The sequence below is a fragment of the Budorcas taxicolor genome, chromosome 19, assembly GCF_023091745.1.
Source record: "Budorcas taxicolor isolate Tak-1 chromosome 19, Takin1.1, whole genome shotgun sequence".
In the NCBI taxonomy this organism is placed as follows: domain Eukaryota; kingdom Metazoa; phylum Chordata; class Mammalia; order Artiodactyla; family Bovidae; genus Budorcas; species Budorcas taxicolor.
The window spans coordinates 24,509,163-24,525,718 of record NC_068928.1 but is presented as its reverse complement, the minus strand read 5'-3'; the positions used below and the strand labels follow the sequence as shown (position 1 = coordinate 24,525,718).

Sequence of the window (16,556 nt, the reverse complement as noted above, 5' to 3'; positions counted from 1 at the left end):
CAGCGAAAGAGTGTTATCAGAAGAGTCTTCTACTATTGACATTTTTGCCCACGGGTGGAGGGTCAAAAGAAAGCTGTGACAAGTCGGTGGCCGTGGATGACACAGATCACCTGCAGCCACTGGACAAGCGCCAGAGAACAAGCTCTGTGGTGGAAGAGCATTTCCAAGCCTCGGCGTCACCCACTGAAGCAGCGCCCCCTACTGCGGGAGACCGGAGCCCCGGCCCGGACGTGCAGCCCACGCTGGCCCCCAGCAGTGGCCCTCCTGCCTTGGAAGTGTCCTCCGTCCCAGCAGAGGAGCCCTCCTCACCTTCCACTCCCACCCGGCGGCCTCCCTTCACCCGGGGGCGACTCCGGCTGCTCTCCTTCCGCTCGATGGAGGAAGCCAGACCGGCGCCCACTGTGAAAGAGAAGTACCCGGTGCTGAAGGACCTCATGGACTTCATTAAAGATCAGTCACTCTCCCACGAGAGGTGAGCACCTTCTCTTTTCACCTGCAGGTATCCAGTTTCATCAGAGACTCGAAGTTCATGTTATTCATAAAAATGAGCAAATACTAACGACTTGGAGGACAGACCAAGATTTGTCTTAGAATCTTCAAGAAAAAAGCTTTTTAAAACAAAAAAAAGAGGTATTTTTTTCACTTGAGATTTGTACATTATGCTATATGTAAATTATATCTCAGTAAGGTACTATTTGGATTAAAAAAAAGAAACATTTGGTAGCTGCCAAAATAAATCTGTCTTATTTTAACCCTGGGAGAAATTTTGGATTTGATGTTTTCTGACAACATTACTTGTCAGTGAGCCTACACCTCTGGAAGTGTTGCATGTTTTAATTTCCTGTCTGAAGTTAGTCCTGTTTAGCACAGAGGCAAAGTTCCTTTTTAATCAATTAATTGTTTAACGTGAGTCATTGGGCTTCCAAACAGTGAGGTGACATGTAATGTTGCTGAGTAATGGCTAAAAGCAGCAGACAAGATGCCTCACAACAGTATTTCCTTTTCACTAATATGGCCTCAGAACTCTGGGCGGGGGTCTGTTTTCTTTCTGCCCCAGCTTGCGAGTGCTCTGGGTGTTCCTGACTTGAGTTCTGTCTCCAGTGTTGTAAAGGTTCTCTCCTTGAGGAAGGCCCAAGCCTGGAGCATCCTCGAGGTGCTGAGGATCATCCAGTGTTGTACGGAGTCCCTTGGGCAGCCTCACTGCTTCCACCCACCTTACATCCTTTTCCTGTTGGAACTCCTCACCTGCCAGAAAGAGTTTACCAAGTAAGTCCAAAGTACGAGGGACCGAACCCATGTCTCCTGCTTCGGCAGGCAGGTTCTTTACCACTGAGTCACCTGGAAAGCCCTGAACTGCTTCTTTCACACCCAAGTAAATATGTCAAGAAAATGGAGATAAGAGGAGAGGATTACATTTGTAAAGAATACTTCACATAGTACCAGGCACTCTGGTAGTGGTGGGAAGGGTGGTTTTTTTTACTCCTAGTGGGTGGCCTTCTTGACACAAGCAGATGAGTCATTGCTGTTTTGTCTGCTCACTTTCTGCACTGGTTATATTTACTTAAGTTTCTCCACCACTTCGTTAGCTTGCTTCTTCTTCGCTCTTTTCGTGTAAGGAATAATGATTATTAAGTAAATGTTTTGGCCATTAAGTGACTGGTCATGTCTTCTGTTTCTAGTTATTTTGGACACCTGGAAGGCTGTGGTGCAGATCTACACAAAGAAATTCGAGACACTTACTATCAGTTTGTTCTGTTTTTGGTCAAAGCAGTCAAAGGATTCAATAGCAAAAATGACAGGTATAGAGAGTTTAATATAATTTCTAGAGAAAAATCATTCCCATTTTTTCTGACTTTTAAAGAAATGCATGTCTAATGTTAAAAATATAGAAAAGCACAAAGAGTAAAATAAAAATAACCCCTAATCTTGCCATCTAGAGCTAGTTGCTAATGTTAACTTATCAGTATATTTTCTCCTAGCCTTTTTTCTCTATGGTATATACAGTTTTTTAAAGCAGATGGGTCTTGGTTCATCTAAGAATCTGTAACCCATTATCTCAGTTTTAAAAACTTGAAAGCCACCCCCGAGTCTCCTCCATAGTAAGTGGTGCAGACATAACCTCAAATCAGATGGCTCTTCTCTGCGCCTGAGCGGCATGACCCGGGCTCGTTGTGGCTGGCCCTGATCTTGCTGTTGATCAGAGCTGAGTTGTGTTATTCAGGCCTTTCCTGTAAAATGTCTCCCGTAGTAGTCCTGGCAGGGTGGAAACCTTGCTACTTGATACTTTCAGAACTCTTTTGCTTAAGATGTTCTTTGAAGAGGGTTTGTATGGAGTCTGAGAAATTTGGAAAGATATCGTAAGGAACCCAAACCAGCAGTCTGGGGTTCCCTTCAGCTTTCCGCTGACGGACATACCCTGTCTCTGACTCCCACTGTCTCTGTCATCCCCATGGGTGATGGGCAGCTTTGGTAACTCTCACCTTCACGGCCTCTTCAGGTCCTTGCTGCCTGCCCTGTCCTGCATCCAGACGGCCCTGCTGCACCTTTTGGACATGGGCTGGGAACCCAGTGATCTCACCTTCTTTGTTGACATTCAGTTACCAGATCTCCTCATGAAAATGTCGCAGGAAAACATAAGTGCCCATGACAGTGTGATCAGGTAAGGACACAATCCGCAGTCTGCCATCTCTTCAGGCGCTCCTGGAGGTCAGGGGTCGTAGCAGTAGCACAGGGGTTAGAGCTCAGGCCTGGAGCTAGGCTCTCTGAGGGGTATCCTGGCATTGCCACGCCCTCACTGGATGGCCTCGGACAACTATTTAAATTCCTTTGTACTTCAGTTTCCTCATCTTTAGAACTGGAGGTAATCACAGTATCTACCTTGTAGGATTGCTGTGAAGAATGAAAGAGTTCTCCTCAGCGTTCAGCATGGTGTCTGGGGCATGATGGTGTGTATAAGTTGGTAGCAGTGGTGCTGTGAACTCAGCATGAGGAACCTCCTTGTTTGTGGAGATCCTCAGAGCTTGTTGAATTGAAGAATCCTTTGCTGTAGTTTTTTGTTCTGTGTGTGTGTGATTTCCAGCCACTATAACCTCTTGTACATTGTAAGAACTTAAGGTATAAGGGGAAAAAATAGTAACAAAGGTTTTTTGTTTTTTTTTTCCTTTCCACTTATTCTTTTATATTATTATTATTTTTTAAAATATTTTTTTGACTGTATCAGGTCTTAGTTGCAGCACACGGGATCTCCTTTGAAGCAGGCAGGATCTGTCATTGTGGCGTACAGGCTTCTCTGGTTTCAGCTTAGGCTTAGTTGCCCTGTGGGTTGTGGGATCTCAGTTTTGCAACCAGGGATCGAACCTGCATCCCCTGCTTTGGAAGGCGAATTCTTCACCACTGGACCGCCAGGGAAGTTCCTCCTTTCCACATCTAATGAACGTCTTTCCACCTTACTCAAGTCCACTTACACATTGATCACACATGTCTGTAGAAAGAGGAGAAAGGGGAAAGAAGAGCAAGAGGAGAGAATTAGGAGGAAATGAAAGATCTGAGTCAACACCTATTTTCCCTCTCTCAGAAGTAGGAAAAAGGAGATAGAATACGTGATCTCCTCATTTACCAAGCCTCAGCCATTGCCCTTGCTGCCAGAGGGCGCTCTTGGCAGAGGGAGGGGACCCGCAATAGGAGGAAGGGGTGGGTGGTCAGCTTTAAGCTATCAGTCTGCTCCTTGTTTCAAGCTTCACCTGCCGCTCCACGAGCCAGTCTTGAGAGCAGGGACTGCACCTTCCCCACCAGTTCCCACGGCCCCTGGCCCAAAGCTCAGTGTGAGTAGCCCCGAAATCAGTTAGTTGGAACACGTCAACAAATGGATGTGTCTCTGTCAGTTGGTAGATGCTTTGCATTTGCTGTTGAGCATATGCTTTTGTATTTAAAATTCCAGTTGCTGAAGCAAGCTATTGACTGAAATTATGAAAATCTATACTTTTGCATCTAAGAGGAATCCCTGAGATTATTTGTCAAACCTGAGGAAACTGAGGACCAGGGCCGAGTGCCATGTCCAGGTCTTAGAGCAGCCCGCGCGGGCCGAGACCCTGGGGTCTCCTGGCTCCCTTCTCATGCTGCCGCCACTCGGGTGTGCCGAGCGTGTCCAGTTCAGACCAGTGTTTTGGTGCCTGGCACATCGCAGGTTCACCACAAATGGTTGTTGAGTGGGTTTTTGCCATGAAGGTACAACCTTTCAAGCTCCAATTCCTCACCCATGGTAGTAGGCTCTGGAAGGGCCTCCCCCCTTTTTTATTGGTATGTATCTATCAAACATTTGGCAAACCCTGGAGCTTTGAAAACCAGATTGCCCTCTTGCCCTCAGAAGTCTCTAAGAGTCTTGGGTACTAGACCAGTAGGACAGAGTCTGCTAACCTGCACTTACCTTGATTTTTGGCAGAGGCATGCTTTTCTCTGTTTATGTCCTTTTTTCAGCCAGTGGAGTGAAGAAGATGAGCTTGCTGATGCCAAGCAGAATTCAGAATGGATGGATGAGTGTCAGGATGGCATGTTTGAGGCCTGGTATGAAAAAATAGCCCAGGAAGATCCAGAGAAGCAGAGGAAAGTAAGATCTCTCAATGAGGGTAATCTGAAGTGATTTGCTGGGAGTTTGGAGATGAAAGTCTGCCTTGGGGCGTGCCAGCAGGCTCTCTCCTGAGAGGGCTACATGGGGCAGTCAATACCCTAGTGAGTGGCTGTCACTGAGCCTGGTCTTTTAACCCGAAGGTCCTAAATCCTGGCTTGGCCACATCAGGCAGTGGCTCCCTCGCCTAGAACTAGATTCACAGGAAATTGGCTCATGAGGCTGAAATAAAATAATTAGGTGCCAGTTTATAATTTACAGTGAGAAACAGAATTGCTGAAGGCCCTGGACTCTGGTGTCCTTGGTACATACTTTTCCTGTAGGCAAGCAACACAGGAAGGCACGTTTCAGTCAGAAGGTCGCCTGGTGAGCATGGAAGCCGCATATGTGCACAGAATCAGCTACCTGATTCCCACACGTCATCAGACTCAGCCAGCCTGCCACGTCTGTCTCCACATTGGGGTTTTATCTGTCACTACCACACTATGCCAGGTGTCTGCTGCCTCAGATGCATGCATTTTCTTAGCTTATATGCCTACTGTGTGCCAGTTACCTAGCTCATGTAGCTTCTCTGTGGTGCTCGGATCGAACACACCACCTTGGCCTTTGTGATTTTTCTCTCTTGTATGTTAACACCTTATTGGGAGCCATTCTCTAGTCCTAAGGTGGCTTGGCATATCTGCTGTATTCTGCTGCTATATGCTGACTCGGTGATTTATGTCCCTTATTTCCAGGCCATAAAGATAAACCGTCCTGTAGGGACCTTGCAATAAAACTGTTTGCTCATGACACGGGGCCCTTAGTCTTTCCCCAGAAAAGTTTTCTCCTAAAGTGCCAGCCAACAGTGCTTCTCTTGCAGGGTTTGCTGTATCTGAACCCGACTCTTGTCCAGCCAAGTACCCAAGCCAGAAATCTGGATGTTGTTCTTGACCCTTGGCTTTCGCTGGCCCCCATAACCAGCCAGCCCCCAAGGTTCCTCACCTGTGCCTCCTAATACCACTCAGATCTGCCCCCCTTTCACTGTCTCACTTTCTGCCCAGTCCTGCCCTTATCAGCAGTCAGGGGGTTGCTCTAACAGCCTCTGTCAGGGCCAGTCTCTATGGCTCCAGTCGTGCCCACTCTGATCCATTCTCACTCAGTGACCAGAGGAGCTTTCAGAATGCTCAGATCTGATCATGCTACTCGTCCATCCCAGCCTCTTGCAGTTTAACCTTTCTAACTGTATCCGGTTAGCCTGGCTCCATAGTGTGCTCTACATTCGGAATTATTTCCAAGTGCACAAGCCCCCGGCTTGATCCTTTTGTGGTCTCCCACAGAACTTCCTATTGCTTTTATCCCACATGCTCATCGCCTTCATCTCCACCCAGCCGATGCCTGTTTGCCCCTCAGGTCTCACCTGAGTAATTAATTCTTTTTGAGAAACCTCCACGTGCTCTCTCAGCCTCCTGAATTTGGCTGTCCATACATCATACTGTATGCTGTCATCTGTTTGTTTGAGGGAATTCCCAGCTAGACACTGAGCTCCTTAGTCTCCCAATCTGAGCACCTAGTACAATGCCAGGAGTGTTTTAAGTAGCTGTTGAAGGATGGATTGATGAATGAATAGTGGCCACATTAAAAGTCTGTTGGTTGATTGTGTTTTATTTCACCTTATAGATGCACATGTTTATTGCTCGCTATTGTGACCTGTTAAATGTGGACATCTCCTGTGATGGGTGTGATGAGATCGCCCCGTGGCATCGCTACCGTTGTCTGCAGTGCAGCGACATGGATCTCTGCAAGACTTGCTTCCTAGGTAAACTTCACGGCCTGAGTGTGCCATCCCCACGAGGAAGAAGCATTTCTATCTTCTGTGATCTTGTCGTTTTTTAACCTTCCACTGTACAGTGACAACACTGCCCAGCAGTGTTCTCTGTCTTGTCGGCAAATATGACCTCACTTCCCCAGCTGAGTGACAAACTCCAGAGCTCTGTTACCTGACAAGCTTCCACCTTCTACCTCACTGTGTGTAGACACTTGATAAACTCTCAGCACCAGTGAATGTCCATCCAGTTGAGTTTTCAGGAAATGATTTTGCCCTCTGAATCAGGCTGTTTATAGAAGTAAAATACACACAAGCAAACTTCAGAAATTCTTGAATCCTCTCACTTCACAGGTGCTGAGACAAAGCAGGTTGACAGTAGTTAGCGGCTGAGTGCTGTTAGTGTGCGTATCGCCTGGCTGTACAAAATACAGCCCCTGTCCCAGAAGCATTTACAGCTGTGGCAGGAGACGGGACCTGCTCATGCAAGCTGTATTCCAGGATAGGAGTGTCTCTGCTGAGTTACAGATGAGCAGTGCACATTATTCTGGGAGAGTTCAGAAGGAGGGAAGGCTGCTGTTGAAGGAAAGCTGGTGGAGGAGGTGGGATGTGAAAGTGAAATCACTCAGTCATGTCTGACTCTTTGCAACCCCATGGACTATACAGTTGATGGAATTCTCCAGGCCAGAATACTGGAGTGGGTAGCCTTTCCTTCTCCAGGGGATCTTCCCAACCCAAGGATCGAACCCAGGTCTCCAACGCTATAGGTGGATTCTTTACCAGCTGAGCTACAAGGAAACCCAGGAATACTGGAGTGGGTAGCCTATCACGTCTCCAGTGAATCTTCCCCATCCAGGAATCGAACTGGGGTCTCCTGTATTGCAGGCGAATTCTTTACCAACTGAGCTATGAGGGAAGCCCCTAAGAATGTGAATTGGGTTTTAAAGAAAGTTAACAGTGGAGGGTGTGTCATCCTAAGACTGAGCGAGTCCAGGGCCAGAGGAGTGAGCTTCTGCAGTGTGTTTTGATGGACTTACCAATGTCCACAGCTGAGTGATGGATTGAGACAAGCTGGGCCCAGGTTATGGGATCCAGAGATGCCAGTCTCAGGAATTTGAATGAGTCTACAAACAGAAGGGGAAGTTTTGCCAGCAGGATATTAACATGACCAGAGCAATGCTAGAGGAAGCTGTCCATGTAAGAGCTTCCTTTAGGAAATCACAGCAGTGACAAGGGGATTCGTGCCTGGACTAGGTTTCTGGCCGTGGGAACAGAAGTGGGTCAGAGGTGAGGAACATTCAGCAGAGTGTGTGATGGGGCTTGGAGCCCCACCGGACTCAAAGTGAGAAGGAGACCAGAGCCGTCAGTCTGTTTCATGACTCACATTCTTTCTCACTCAGTCGGTCTGGGGTTATGGAGTCGCTTTTCACCTATGATTCGGGAATGAAAAAGTAAAAGCAAATACCTGATAAGTTCTCAGTGCTTGTTAACAAGAATACACCAATAGATGCTTAGATATGTCTGGGGAGGGTTCATGGAAGATGCCTTACAAATTGGCATGACGACTTGTGCTGCCAAATGGAGGTCATAATGGGAATTGGTGATCTATTTGATCAGGCTCTACATTGCACTGAAAAAGGGAAGTCAGCCCATGGTACCACTGCTAAGAAGTTTCTGTGCCGAGAGTATCATTTGTATGCTGAGAACCACTGGGCAGAATGCATCAGTCTCTGAAAGATGCCTGTGGTCCCTGACATCCTGAGCGATCTGTTGGGAGCAACTCTGCTTCTGGGTTTGGTTTGGGTTTGGAAACCAGCCCTTCTCAGAGCCCTTCGCCCAGTCCACCTCACGCTGCTGTGCTTCCCCCAGGTGGAGTGAAGCCTGAGGGTCATGGAGATGACCACGAAATGGTCAACATGGAGTTCACGTGTGACCACTGCCAGGGTTTGATCATAGGCCGGAGGATGCACTGCAATGTATGCGATGACTTTGACCTGTGCTATGGATGCTACGCGGCCAAGAAATACTCCTACGGGTATGTCTCACGTGACCTCCAGCCCAGCAAACTGGTACTCACTTGCTTTTTTTAAAAAAAATCTTATAAAAAATTTCAAACATACCCACAAGTAAAAAGAGTAGTACAGTGAATCTTCATGTCCCCTTTACCCAGACTCAGCAATTAGGAAGATTTTGCTATGTGTGCTTCGATTTTTCTTTTTTTCTTCTGCTTTGTTAAAAAGTATTTTAAAGCAAATTCCAGACCTTCAGTCATTTCCTTCCTACATACTTCATATCCATCTCAAAAAATTATGGGCATTTCCTCACATTACCAAAATGCTATAAGCGTACCCTGTGAAGCTTCACAAAAAGGAAGTCTTACTTCACTTGGTTTCCATGGACAGTCTTTTAGGGGTTGTGAAATCCTGAAGTGGATTGTGCAGTGTTTGTGTTCATTAATTTTTCTGAAGAGAGGGCTAATACCTATCTTTAAATTTTCAGTAACAGCCTTAGAGGTAACTGATGCCCACCTGTGACCGTGCATGTGGTCCCCTGAGGCCCCATTCTCCTTTTCGGACGCTCACAAGGGCCTTCAGGCCTTAAAAATATCTTGCCTTTGCAGCCACTTGCCTACCCACAGCATCACTGCCCATCCAATGGTGACCATCCGGATCAGCGACCGGCAGAGGCTCATCCAGCCCTACATCCACAACTACTCCTGGCTGCTCTTCGCTGCCCTGGCTCTCTATAGCGCCCACCTGGCCAGCGCCGAGGACGTGGACGGCGAAAAGCTGGACCCACAGGTCCGCAGCAGCGCCGCCACCCTGCGGAGCCGGTGCCTACAGCTCGTCGGGGACTGTCTGATGAAGGCTCACCAGGGAAAAGGTAGGTATTCCTTAGGCTTGGAAACCAAACCAGCCCTAAACTGCTCATGAAGGAACAGCCGCAGCAGAAGTGAAACGCAGTGCTCAGTGTGGAGGTGTCAAAATCCAGTTTTCCACAAGAGATGCTCACCATGGAGTGGAACTTAATTTTATTTATTTAATTAAAAAAATTTTTTTATATTGTTACTGATTTTTTTTTAATCTTTTGGCAATGGCCCACTGCATGTGGGATCTAGTTCCCTAACCAGGGATTGAGCCTGCACCCCCTTCGTTGGCAACTCAGAGTCTTAACCACTCGACCAACAAGGAGGTCCCCCCGGAACTTAATTTTAAATCTGCATATGCATTTGAGAGAAACATTGGCATTAAAGGAGCATTTAGTTTCTCTAAAATATTTCGTGAAGGTGAGAAAAAAAATGAATAATTAAAACTCTTAATGTCTGGGGATAAATTATTTGAATACACCAGACTTAACTTTGCCAAAGCAATTCAGCCTTTTTAAAAAAAAAACAAAAAAACAAAAAACCTGGAGTGCAGAACCACTTCCACACAACTGTGTTCTAAATGAGAGCTATTTATAATGAAATTAGTTTGACTAATAAAATGTCTAGATGACTTAATTTTACTGAGGGGTGCCAAGGAGAAGAATAATGTGAATGTTAAATTCCCGAGACATTTAAATTCCTTCCAGAATAACAGACCAACTCCTCATTCTAGTAAACGTGAGGGAGTCAGACTCGGCTGAAGTAGCGGTGGGTGACACTGGTCCTTCAGATCTGTCTTGTTAACTGTTTGCCAGGGAGAACTTAAAAATCTAGTTGTATAGGGCTCTATAAAATTTTCATGTTTATGATTTTCTAAACAGGCAGTCCTCTTGTATCTTTTGTCCTGTGTTGTTAATAAAGCACAGGTGTCCCCTGCTATCGAAACTTCTAGTGTCTGAAGTCAGGAGCTGAGTAGATGTGTGGGATGCGGGGAGGGGACTGGACTGAGTACTCTGGTTCAGCTTGTGGAAAAGCTCAGCCATCTCTTTGCATATGGTAGTAAAGTGATTTATGGCATTTGCAGGGAATAACCCTCTTATAAAACTTTCAACCATCCTCTTTTTTGCTTCCCACGTTTAGGTCTTAAAGCTCTAGCTCTGCTTGGTGTATTGCCAGATGGTGGCTCTCCTCCAGAAAACCAGGCCCTGCCAGTCACCGCGCCCACCCAGACGTCAGAGGAGCAGCCAGAGAAGAAAGCTGTGCAGGCTGCCGCGGAGCTGGCCCACGCAGGCCCTGCTGGGCACCGCAGTGTAAGTAAGAGTCTTTTCTTGTGCACAGTCACAGGTGATCCCAGAGCTGTCACGTGAGGGAGCGGAGCAGCGACGTGAAGGGTCCAGGTTTGTGACCCAGTTTGCCGGGGTGTGGGTCCCTGTTCTGTCTGACTTTGGGCACATCACCACATCTCTTCAGTTTTCTCATCAGTAAAATGAAGGGAGAATAATAATAGCTATCCCTTAGGGTTGTTGTGAGGATTTACATGCATCACACACACCGAATTAATGTCTAAAGTCCTCAGGGAAGTTTTTGGTGGTCCAGTGGTTAAGAATCCACCCGCCAATGCAGGGGACACGGATTCAGTCCCCGGCTGGGGAACTAGGATCCCACATGCCATGGGACAGCTGAGCCTGTGCACCACAACTAGAGAGAAGCCCTCACGCCACAACTGTAGAATCCATGGGCTCTGGAGCCCTGGTGCCTCAACTCAAGAGAAGCCCGCATGCCAAAACAGAGACCCCCCAGTACTGCAGCTGAGACCCAGCACAGCCAAAAGCAAGTAAATGCACAGAGTGCTTAAAGCAGCATTCATGGTAAGCTCTATCGGTGTACACTACTCCTGTTCCCCGCCTCCTGTGGTTTTTATAAGGACTGAGTAAGATTACACACCTAAAGAGGTTGGTTCCTTCCTGGCCCGTGGTGAACACTATAGACGTGAAACCACTTTTATATTCAGTTAACAAATAGGTGATCCTAAGTGCTTAGTACTTACCAAGTAGTTTACATAGGTAGTTTATGAGTGTTTACCTGTGCTTGTTGAAGTGGAAGGAAAGCCTTCCTGGGTCCAGATGGAACCTGCGACAGTGACACTGAAGATCGTTTTGTGCAAGAGCAGAGCCTCCATGACGCTGCCTTCAGAGCCTGAGTTGGTGCCGTCAGCGCCCCGGCGTTGCCTCAGGAGCTGCTGCTGTTTCTATCCCCTGTCTCTGTCATGAAGGATCCCCGTTGGTGCTTATTCCCTGGGATCCTGTCGTCTTTTAGAGGAGGACAAAAGCAGAGATGGCAAAAGCTTGAAAATTCCATTAGCTTCGTTCAGCCAGAAAGCCAGCACAAGGACAGGCGACGTAATAACCCTCAAGCCTGTTTTGACCACAAAACCCCTTCTCCAGGCAGCATTGTTCCCATCCACAGATTGTGGTGGGACAGGGAAAACATCAGCAGGGTCAGGGTAAATCAGCAGTCTTCTCTTCGCCTTTGAGCCTGAGAATAATCATATCTTCTTGTGAGCCCCCAGCATCTTATAATGTGCCACCAGTCAGCATGGCACTCCTTATGTATCTACTTACTCACTTATTTTTATCAAAATAGACTTGAATTTTTTAATTTAGTGAATTAAAATCCTAGTTTTACTATGGATTTTGATGCTCAAGTTGTCCCATGTTTGGCCAGTGGAAGCTCCTTCCACTTTTGTGTCTTTTGCTATGTCTTGATTATTCTTTGACCACTTCTTTTATTTTTGATACAAAAAGAGGTTTCAGGCTTATCTTAGGCTTTCCCTGCCTAGGGATTGGAATCAGCCTTTTTCTAAGGAACCCCCAGGGCATTCTTTTTATTCCTGAGATATCCATACCTTTTGAGTCTTTTTAAAATCAGTAGCTGTGTGCCCGCAGGGTACCCTGCCCCTGGCTCTCTAAGTCTTCTGTGTGGCAAATTGCAGTTTCTGTATCTCCTGCCTTGGAAGGTAGATTCTTTTTTTTTTTTTTGGCTGTGCTGCGTGGGAGTGGAATCCTGCTTCTCTGACCAAGGATCAAACCCACGCCTCCTGCCCTGGGAATGTGGGAGTGTGGAGTCTTAACCACTGCACTGCCAGGGAAGCCGCTGGAAGGCAGATTCTTAACCACTGGACTACCAAGGAAGTCCTTGGCTAGTGATTTTTTAAATTGTCTGAATGTAAAAAAATTTCTTTCACATAAAAGTTTACTCACTCTCTAATTTGTTTTTAGGGGAAGAGAGATGCTCCTAAGGAATTCAGACCTTTAGATTGCAAACAGAGAAGTAAGGCCAGTGAAGGTATATCATTAAGGAAGGATCCTTCCTGCCTGACTCAAATTTCAGACTCACCTGCAGATGCCTGCACACCTACAGGACTTCCAGGTAAAAACTCTGACAATTACCTTGATCTCTTTCATCTTAAAATGTGTACATACCCATCTCTGAGTTATCTCTTACACATAGTTGGTAACTGATTAGCACCCAAGGGTGCATGGTTTCTCAGTTCTGCCTCAGATAGTACTGATACCACGAAAGTCATCTTTGCTTCATCTTGTTTATCTAATTTCCTATCTTGTTTATTTCCTGATTCACTGAGTGCCTTCTGTGTGCCAAGCACTGTGCTAGACTCTGGGGATGAAGCAGGGACCAGGTCAGACAAATGCACGCATAGCTCCTGCCTTCATGAGGCCTGCAGCCTGGGAGGGTTTCAGACAGGGGTACATGTAACTGTAATTTGAGGTGGGATGTGCTTCTGTCCAGAAGAGAGGCCTGAGTGGGTGGTAGCAGTGATGGGGATCCAGCTTGAACAGGTTGTGTCCACGTAAAGCCCCTGTAAAGAAGGCCTGCATGTGACCTCAGAAGTGCTGGGATCTGTTGGGGGGAGGGGCACCCAGGGCAGAAAGGACAAGAGGAGCAAAGCCCCAGAGAGGAAACCCCCAAAGGAATCCAGGGAGAAGCTTGTGGGGCAGGTGTGTAGGGAGGACGAGGAGGGAGTGGGAGCCCTGAAATAGGGAAGTGGAGGGGTGCTTGCACCCTGCAGTGGAGGCCCTGGGCTGCCTGCTGGGAATGGCAGTGAGGTCGGAGCTGTGTTGCAGGGCAATTGAAGAGCCAGGAGATGGAGGTGCTGTGGACCGAGGAGACTGGCAGCAAATGTCAGCCTCCTCCTTGGGGAGGCAGGGTCCTTCCCTGGTGCCCGTTCTGTGACAGAGGCAGGGCTGAGCACCCAGCGTCCTGCCCTGTCCCAGAAGGGGCTGATGCTCGTCTCTGCAGATCATGACTTAAGTTCAGGAAGCGGTCTGACACTCCATGTCAGTCCAGATCATCAAAACCCACTCTTGTCTGATCCCAGCTGAGAATCAGCATCCTGGTCACGTACAGTTGCTTTAGCCGTCAGGGATTTATTGAGTTGCTGCTGTGCTTCGGAAACATTTCTAGGTGTTTGTGATACATTACTGCGGAGAGGGGGAATCTAGAAGGGAAGTCAAACAATAACCAACAAGTAAAAAAAGGATATGGTGTTTTAAAAGGTAATTAGATGCCATGAGCACAAAAGAGCAGGGAATGGAGAGGGCAGAGGGGTTTGGGGAGATGGGAGGGCAGGCTCGACATTAAAACAGGGTGATCGGGACAGGCTTCCTTGAGTAAGACTTGTTCAGTAATAGGTTTTTAAAGTCTCGACTTGATGCTGTAGTGGCACAGGGCAGTACAGTGATTTACCTGCCTCTTCATACATGCATGGAACCTGGCAAAATCTGATAGCTTGCTATTTTACAACTCAGATGCTGAAAATTCAGAAGCATCCTCCCAGAAGCCCATTGAGGAAAAGGCAGTTATTCCAAGCCCTGAGCAGGTGTTTGCAGAGTGCTCCCAGAAGAGGATTTTGGGATTACTAGCAGCCATGCTACCTCCCTTAAACTCGGTAAGAGACAAAACGAGAGAGAGAGAGAAAGGAAAAATAAAAGGAGAAAGAGTGCATGAGAGGGTAGTATTATGCATAAAAAAATTTTTGGAAAGCCATATACTGAAATATTAATTGCGGTCATCTGTATGTCCTTGGGATAAGAATATGAATTGGAAGTAAGATTGTAAGATGATGCCTGAGAATGTTTATTTTACAGTCAATTGTACCTAAGCCATTTGTGAAAGACACTGCATAATTCTCCTGGCACCAGGCCAGTTATAAATAATACATGAAGACAATGGAGTGTTTGGTTGGTGTGGTTACCTAGCTGTCTTATTGAACAGATTTTTCTCCTCTCTTAACAGGATCCCACAGTCCCCCTGATAGACCTGGAGCACGTGCTCCCGCTCATGTTCCAGGTCGTCATCTCAAACGCAGGCCACCTGAATGAAACCTACCACCTCACCCTGGGTCTCCTCGGCCAGTTAATCATCCGCCTTTTACCAGCGGAGGTAGATGCTGCCGTGACCAAGGTCCTCTCAGCCAAACACAACTTGTTTGCAGCTGGGGACAGTTCAGTCGTGCCAGACGGCTGGAAGACCACCCACCTGCTCTTTAGCCTGGGGGCTGTGTGTCTGGACAGGTAGCCACCCCCACTCTATCCCTCCTTGGTGTTCATTTCTTTGGGTCATTGATCTGGCTGTTGATTAATTTCAGTGTGCTTCGGTGCTGTCTTTGCCCCTGTGTTGTCTAGGGCTCTTCTGTGAGACTAGAATTAGTTTTATTAGCAACATTATCAACTGATATTAAAGCTGTGCTTAAAACCCACGTTAGAACAGCTGTTGCCACCTGGGTTCTGTCTGCTGATTCAGCTCTCTAGTGATATATATTCTGGTTTGTTTTTTCCTGGGAGTAATAGGTGCAGGCTTTGAGGCTGAACAAAATAGATCTGTTTTCATTATAAAAGCAATGCCTTGCACCTTGTCAGTGTGTCTGGTGCTATTTTATTCCCCCTACCCAGCCCTGCCTCTCACCACCCCTTGCAGATCTGTTCCCTGACCAGGGATTGAACCCAGGCCACAGCAGTGAAAGCCCAGACTTCTAACCACTAGGCCACCAGGGAACTCCCTGGTGCTTTTTAAAATATATTTCCTTCCAAGCTTCTTTTCTGTGGATGCATATGAGTGTGCATAAGTGCACATGTGTGACCATTTATAGAGATTTTTAAAACCTTAACGATAGACTGAGTATATAAGTATAAATCTTGATTATTTTCCCCCCACTTATCATTTCTGAAAAGCATCATTGTGGTAGTTTTTAAACTAATCAGTGAATGGCTCGTTGGCATGTTTATGGGTCTGCCTTGGAGTGCGGTGAGCTGGTGCGTTGCATTTGGAGCCTGTGCACCACCACCTGAGGGCGCTCTTGCCTTCCAGCCGCGTGGGCTTGGACTGGGCGTGTTCTATGGCGGAGATCCTGCGGTCGCTCAACAGCGCCCCTCTGTGGCGAGACGTCGTTGCTACCTTCACAGACCACTGCATCAAGCAGCTGCCTTTCCAGCTAAAACACACCAACATCTTCACACTGCTGGTGCTGGTTGGCTTCCCCCAGGTACACCTCTCTGAAGGCCTGGTCTCCTCTTCCTGTCTTCATCAGACATACCAAAGTCCCTATAGCATATATCCTGCGGAGTTTTTTCTTCCCTTACATAATTTGCTTTTACAGTACTGGTATATTCTCAAGATTTTGGGATGGTTTGTTCAACTTGCATTTTAACAGTTTAGCCATTTGACTCATTTTATTAGCCGGTAGTTGGCTTTGAATAATAGGTAACTAATACCCTATTAATAAGTTACAGAGAACTTCAAAGTATGATTGTTCTTCACTTTGGCCTTCAGCTTGATCTCATTTCTAATTTTCAACTAGTTGGAACAATGGAGACTGTGAAAACATGGCTTCATTCAGCAAGCACTTAAACCAGTTCTGTGCCAGGCCTGTGCCAACCCTGGACTTATAGAAGGGAAGAATCCTGACCCTGACTGCCTGTTGAAGTCAGCGGCACGAGCAAAAGAGACTGTGTTCTATGTGCTGCTGAGTTTCCTCTTCTTTCTCTGTCGTGCTTAGGTCCTCTGTGTGGGGACCCGCTGTGTGTATATGGATAATGCCAATGAACCACATAATGTGATCATCTTGAAGCACTTTACTGAGAAGAACAGAGCTGTGATCGTCGATGTCAAAACCCGGAAGAGGAAAACAGGTCCCAAGCATAATTATTTTATCTAAGAATCAGAGCAAATTTTCTGTATACACTATAATCAGT

At 46.8% G+C, this 16,556-nt stretch overlaps 1 protein-coding gene across 2 annotated transcripts in view; it reads left to right on the top strand.

The window, feature by feature from the left end:
- The window catches only part of ZZEF1 (zinc finger ZZ-type and EF-hand domain containing 1), a 93,343-nt gene that overhangs the window by 55,791 nt on the left and 20,996 nt on the right, over positions 1-16,556 (top strand). For both annotated transcript variants that reach the window (XM_052657065.1, XM_052657066.1), the window contains 14 exons: positions 4-472; positions 1,102-1,266; positions 1,680-1,799; positions 2,498-2,659; positions 4,474-4,603; positions 6,278-6,416; positions 8,292-8,457; positions 9,043-9,305; positions 10,429-10,598; positions 12,567-12,717; positions 14,115-14,254; positions 14,602-14,879; positions 15,673-15,847; positions 16,361-16,493. In XM_052657065.1, the coding sequence (XP_052513025.1) occupies positions 4-472; positions 1,102-1,266; positions 1,680-1,799; positions 2,498-2,659; positions 4,474-4,603; positions 6,278-6,416; positions 8,292-8,457; positions 9,043-9,305; positions 10,429-10,598; positions 12,567-12,717; positions 14,115-14,254; positions 14,602-14,879; positions 15,673-15,847; positions 16,361-16,493 (2,661 nt within the window). The remainder of the gene's footprint in view (positions 1-3; positions 473-1,101; positions 1,267-1,679; positions 1,800-2,497; positions 2,660-4,473; positions 4,604-6,277; positions 6,417-8,291; positions 8,458-9,042; positions 9,306-10,428; positions 10,599-12,566; positions 12,718-14,114; positions 14,255-14,601; positions 14,880-15,672; positions 15,848-16,360; positions 16,494-16,556) is intronic.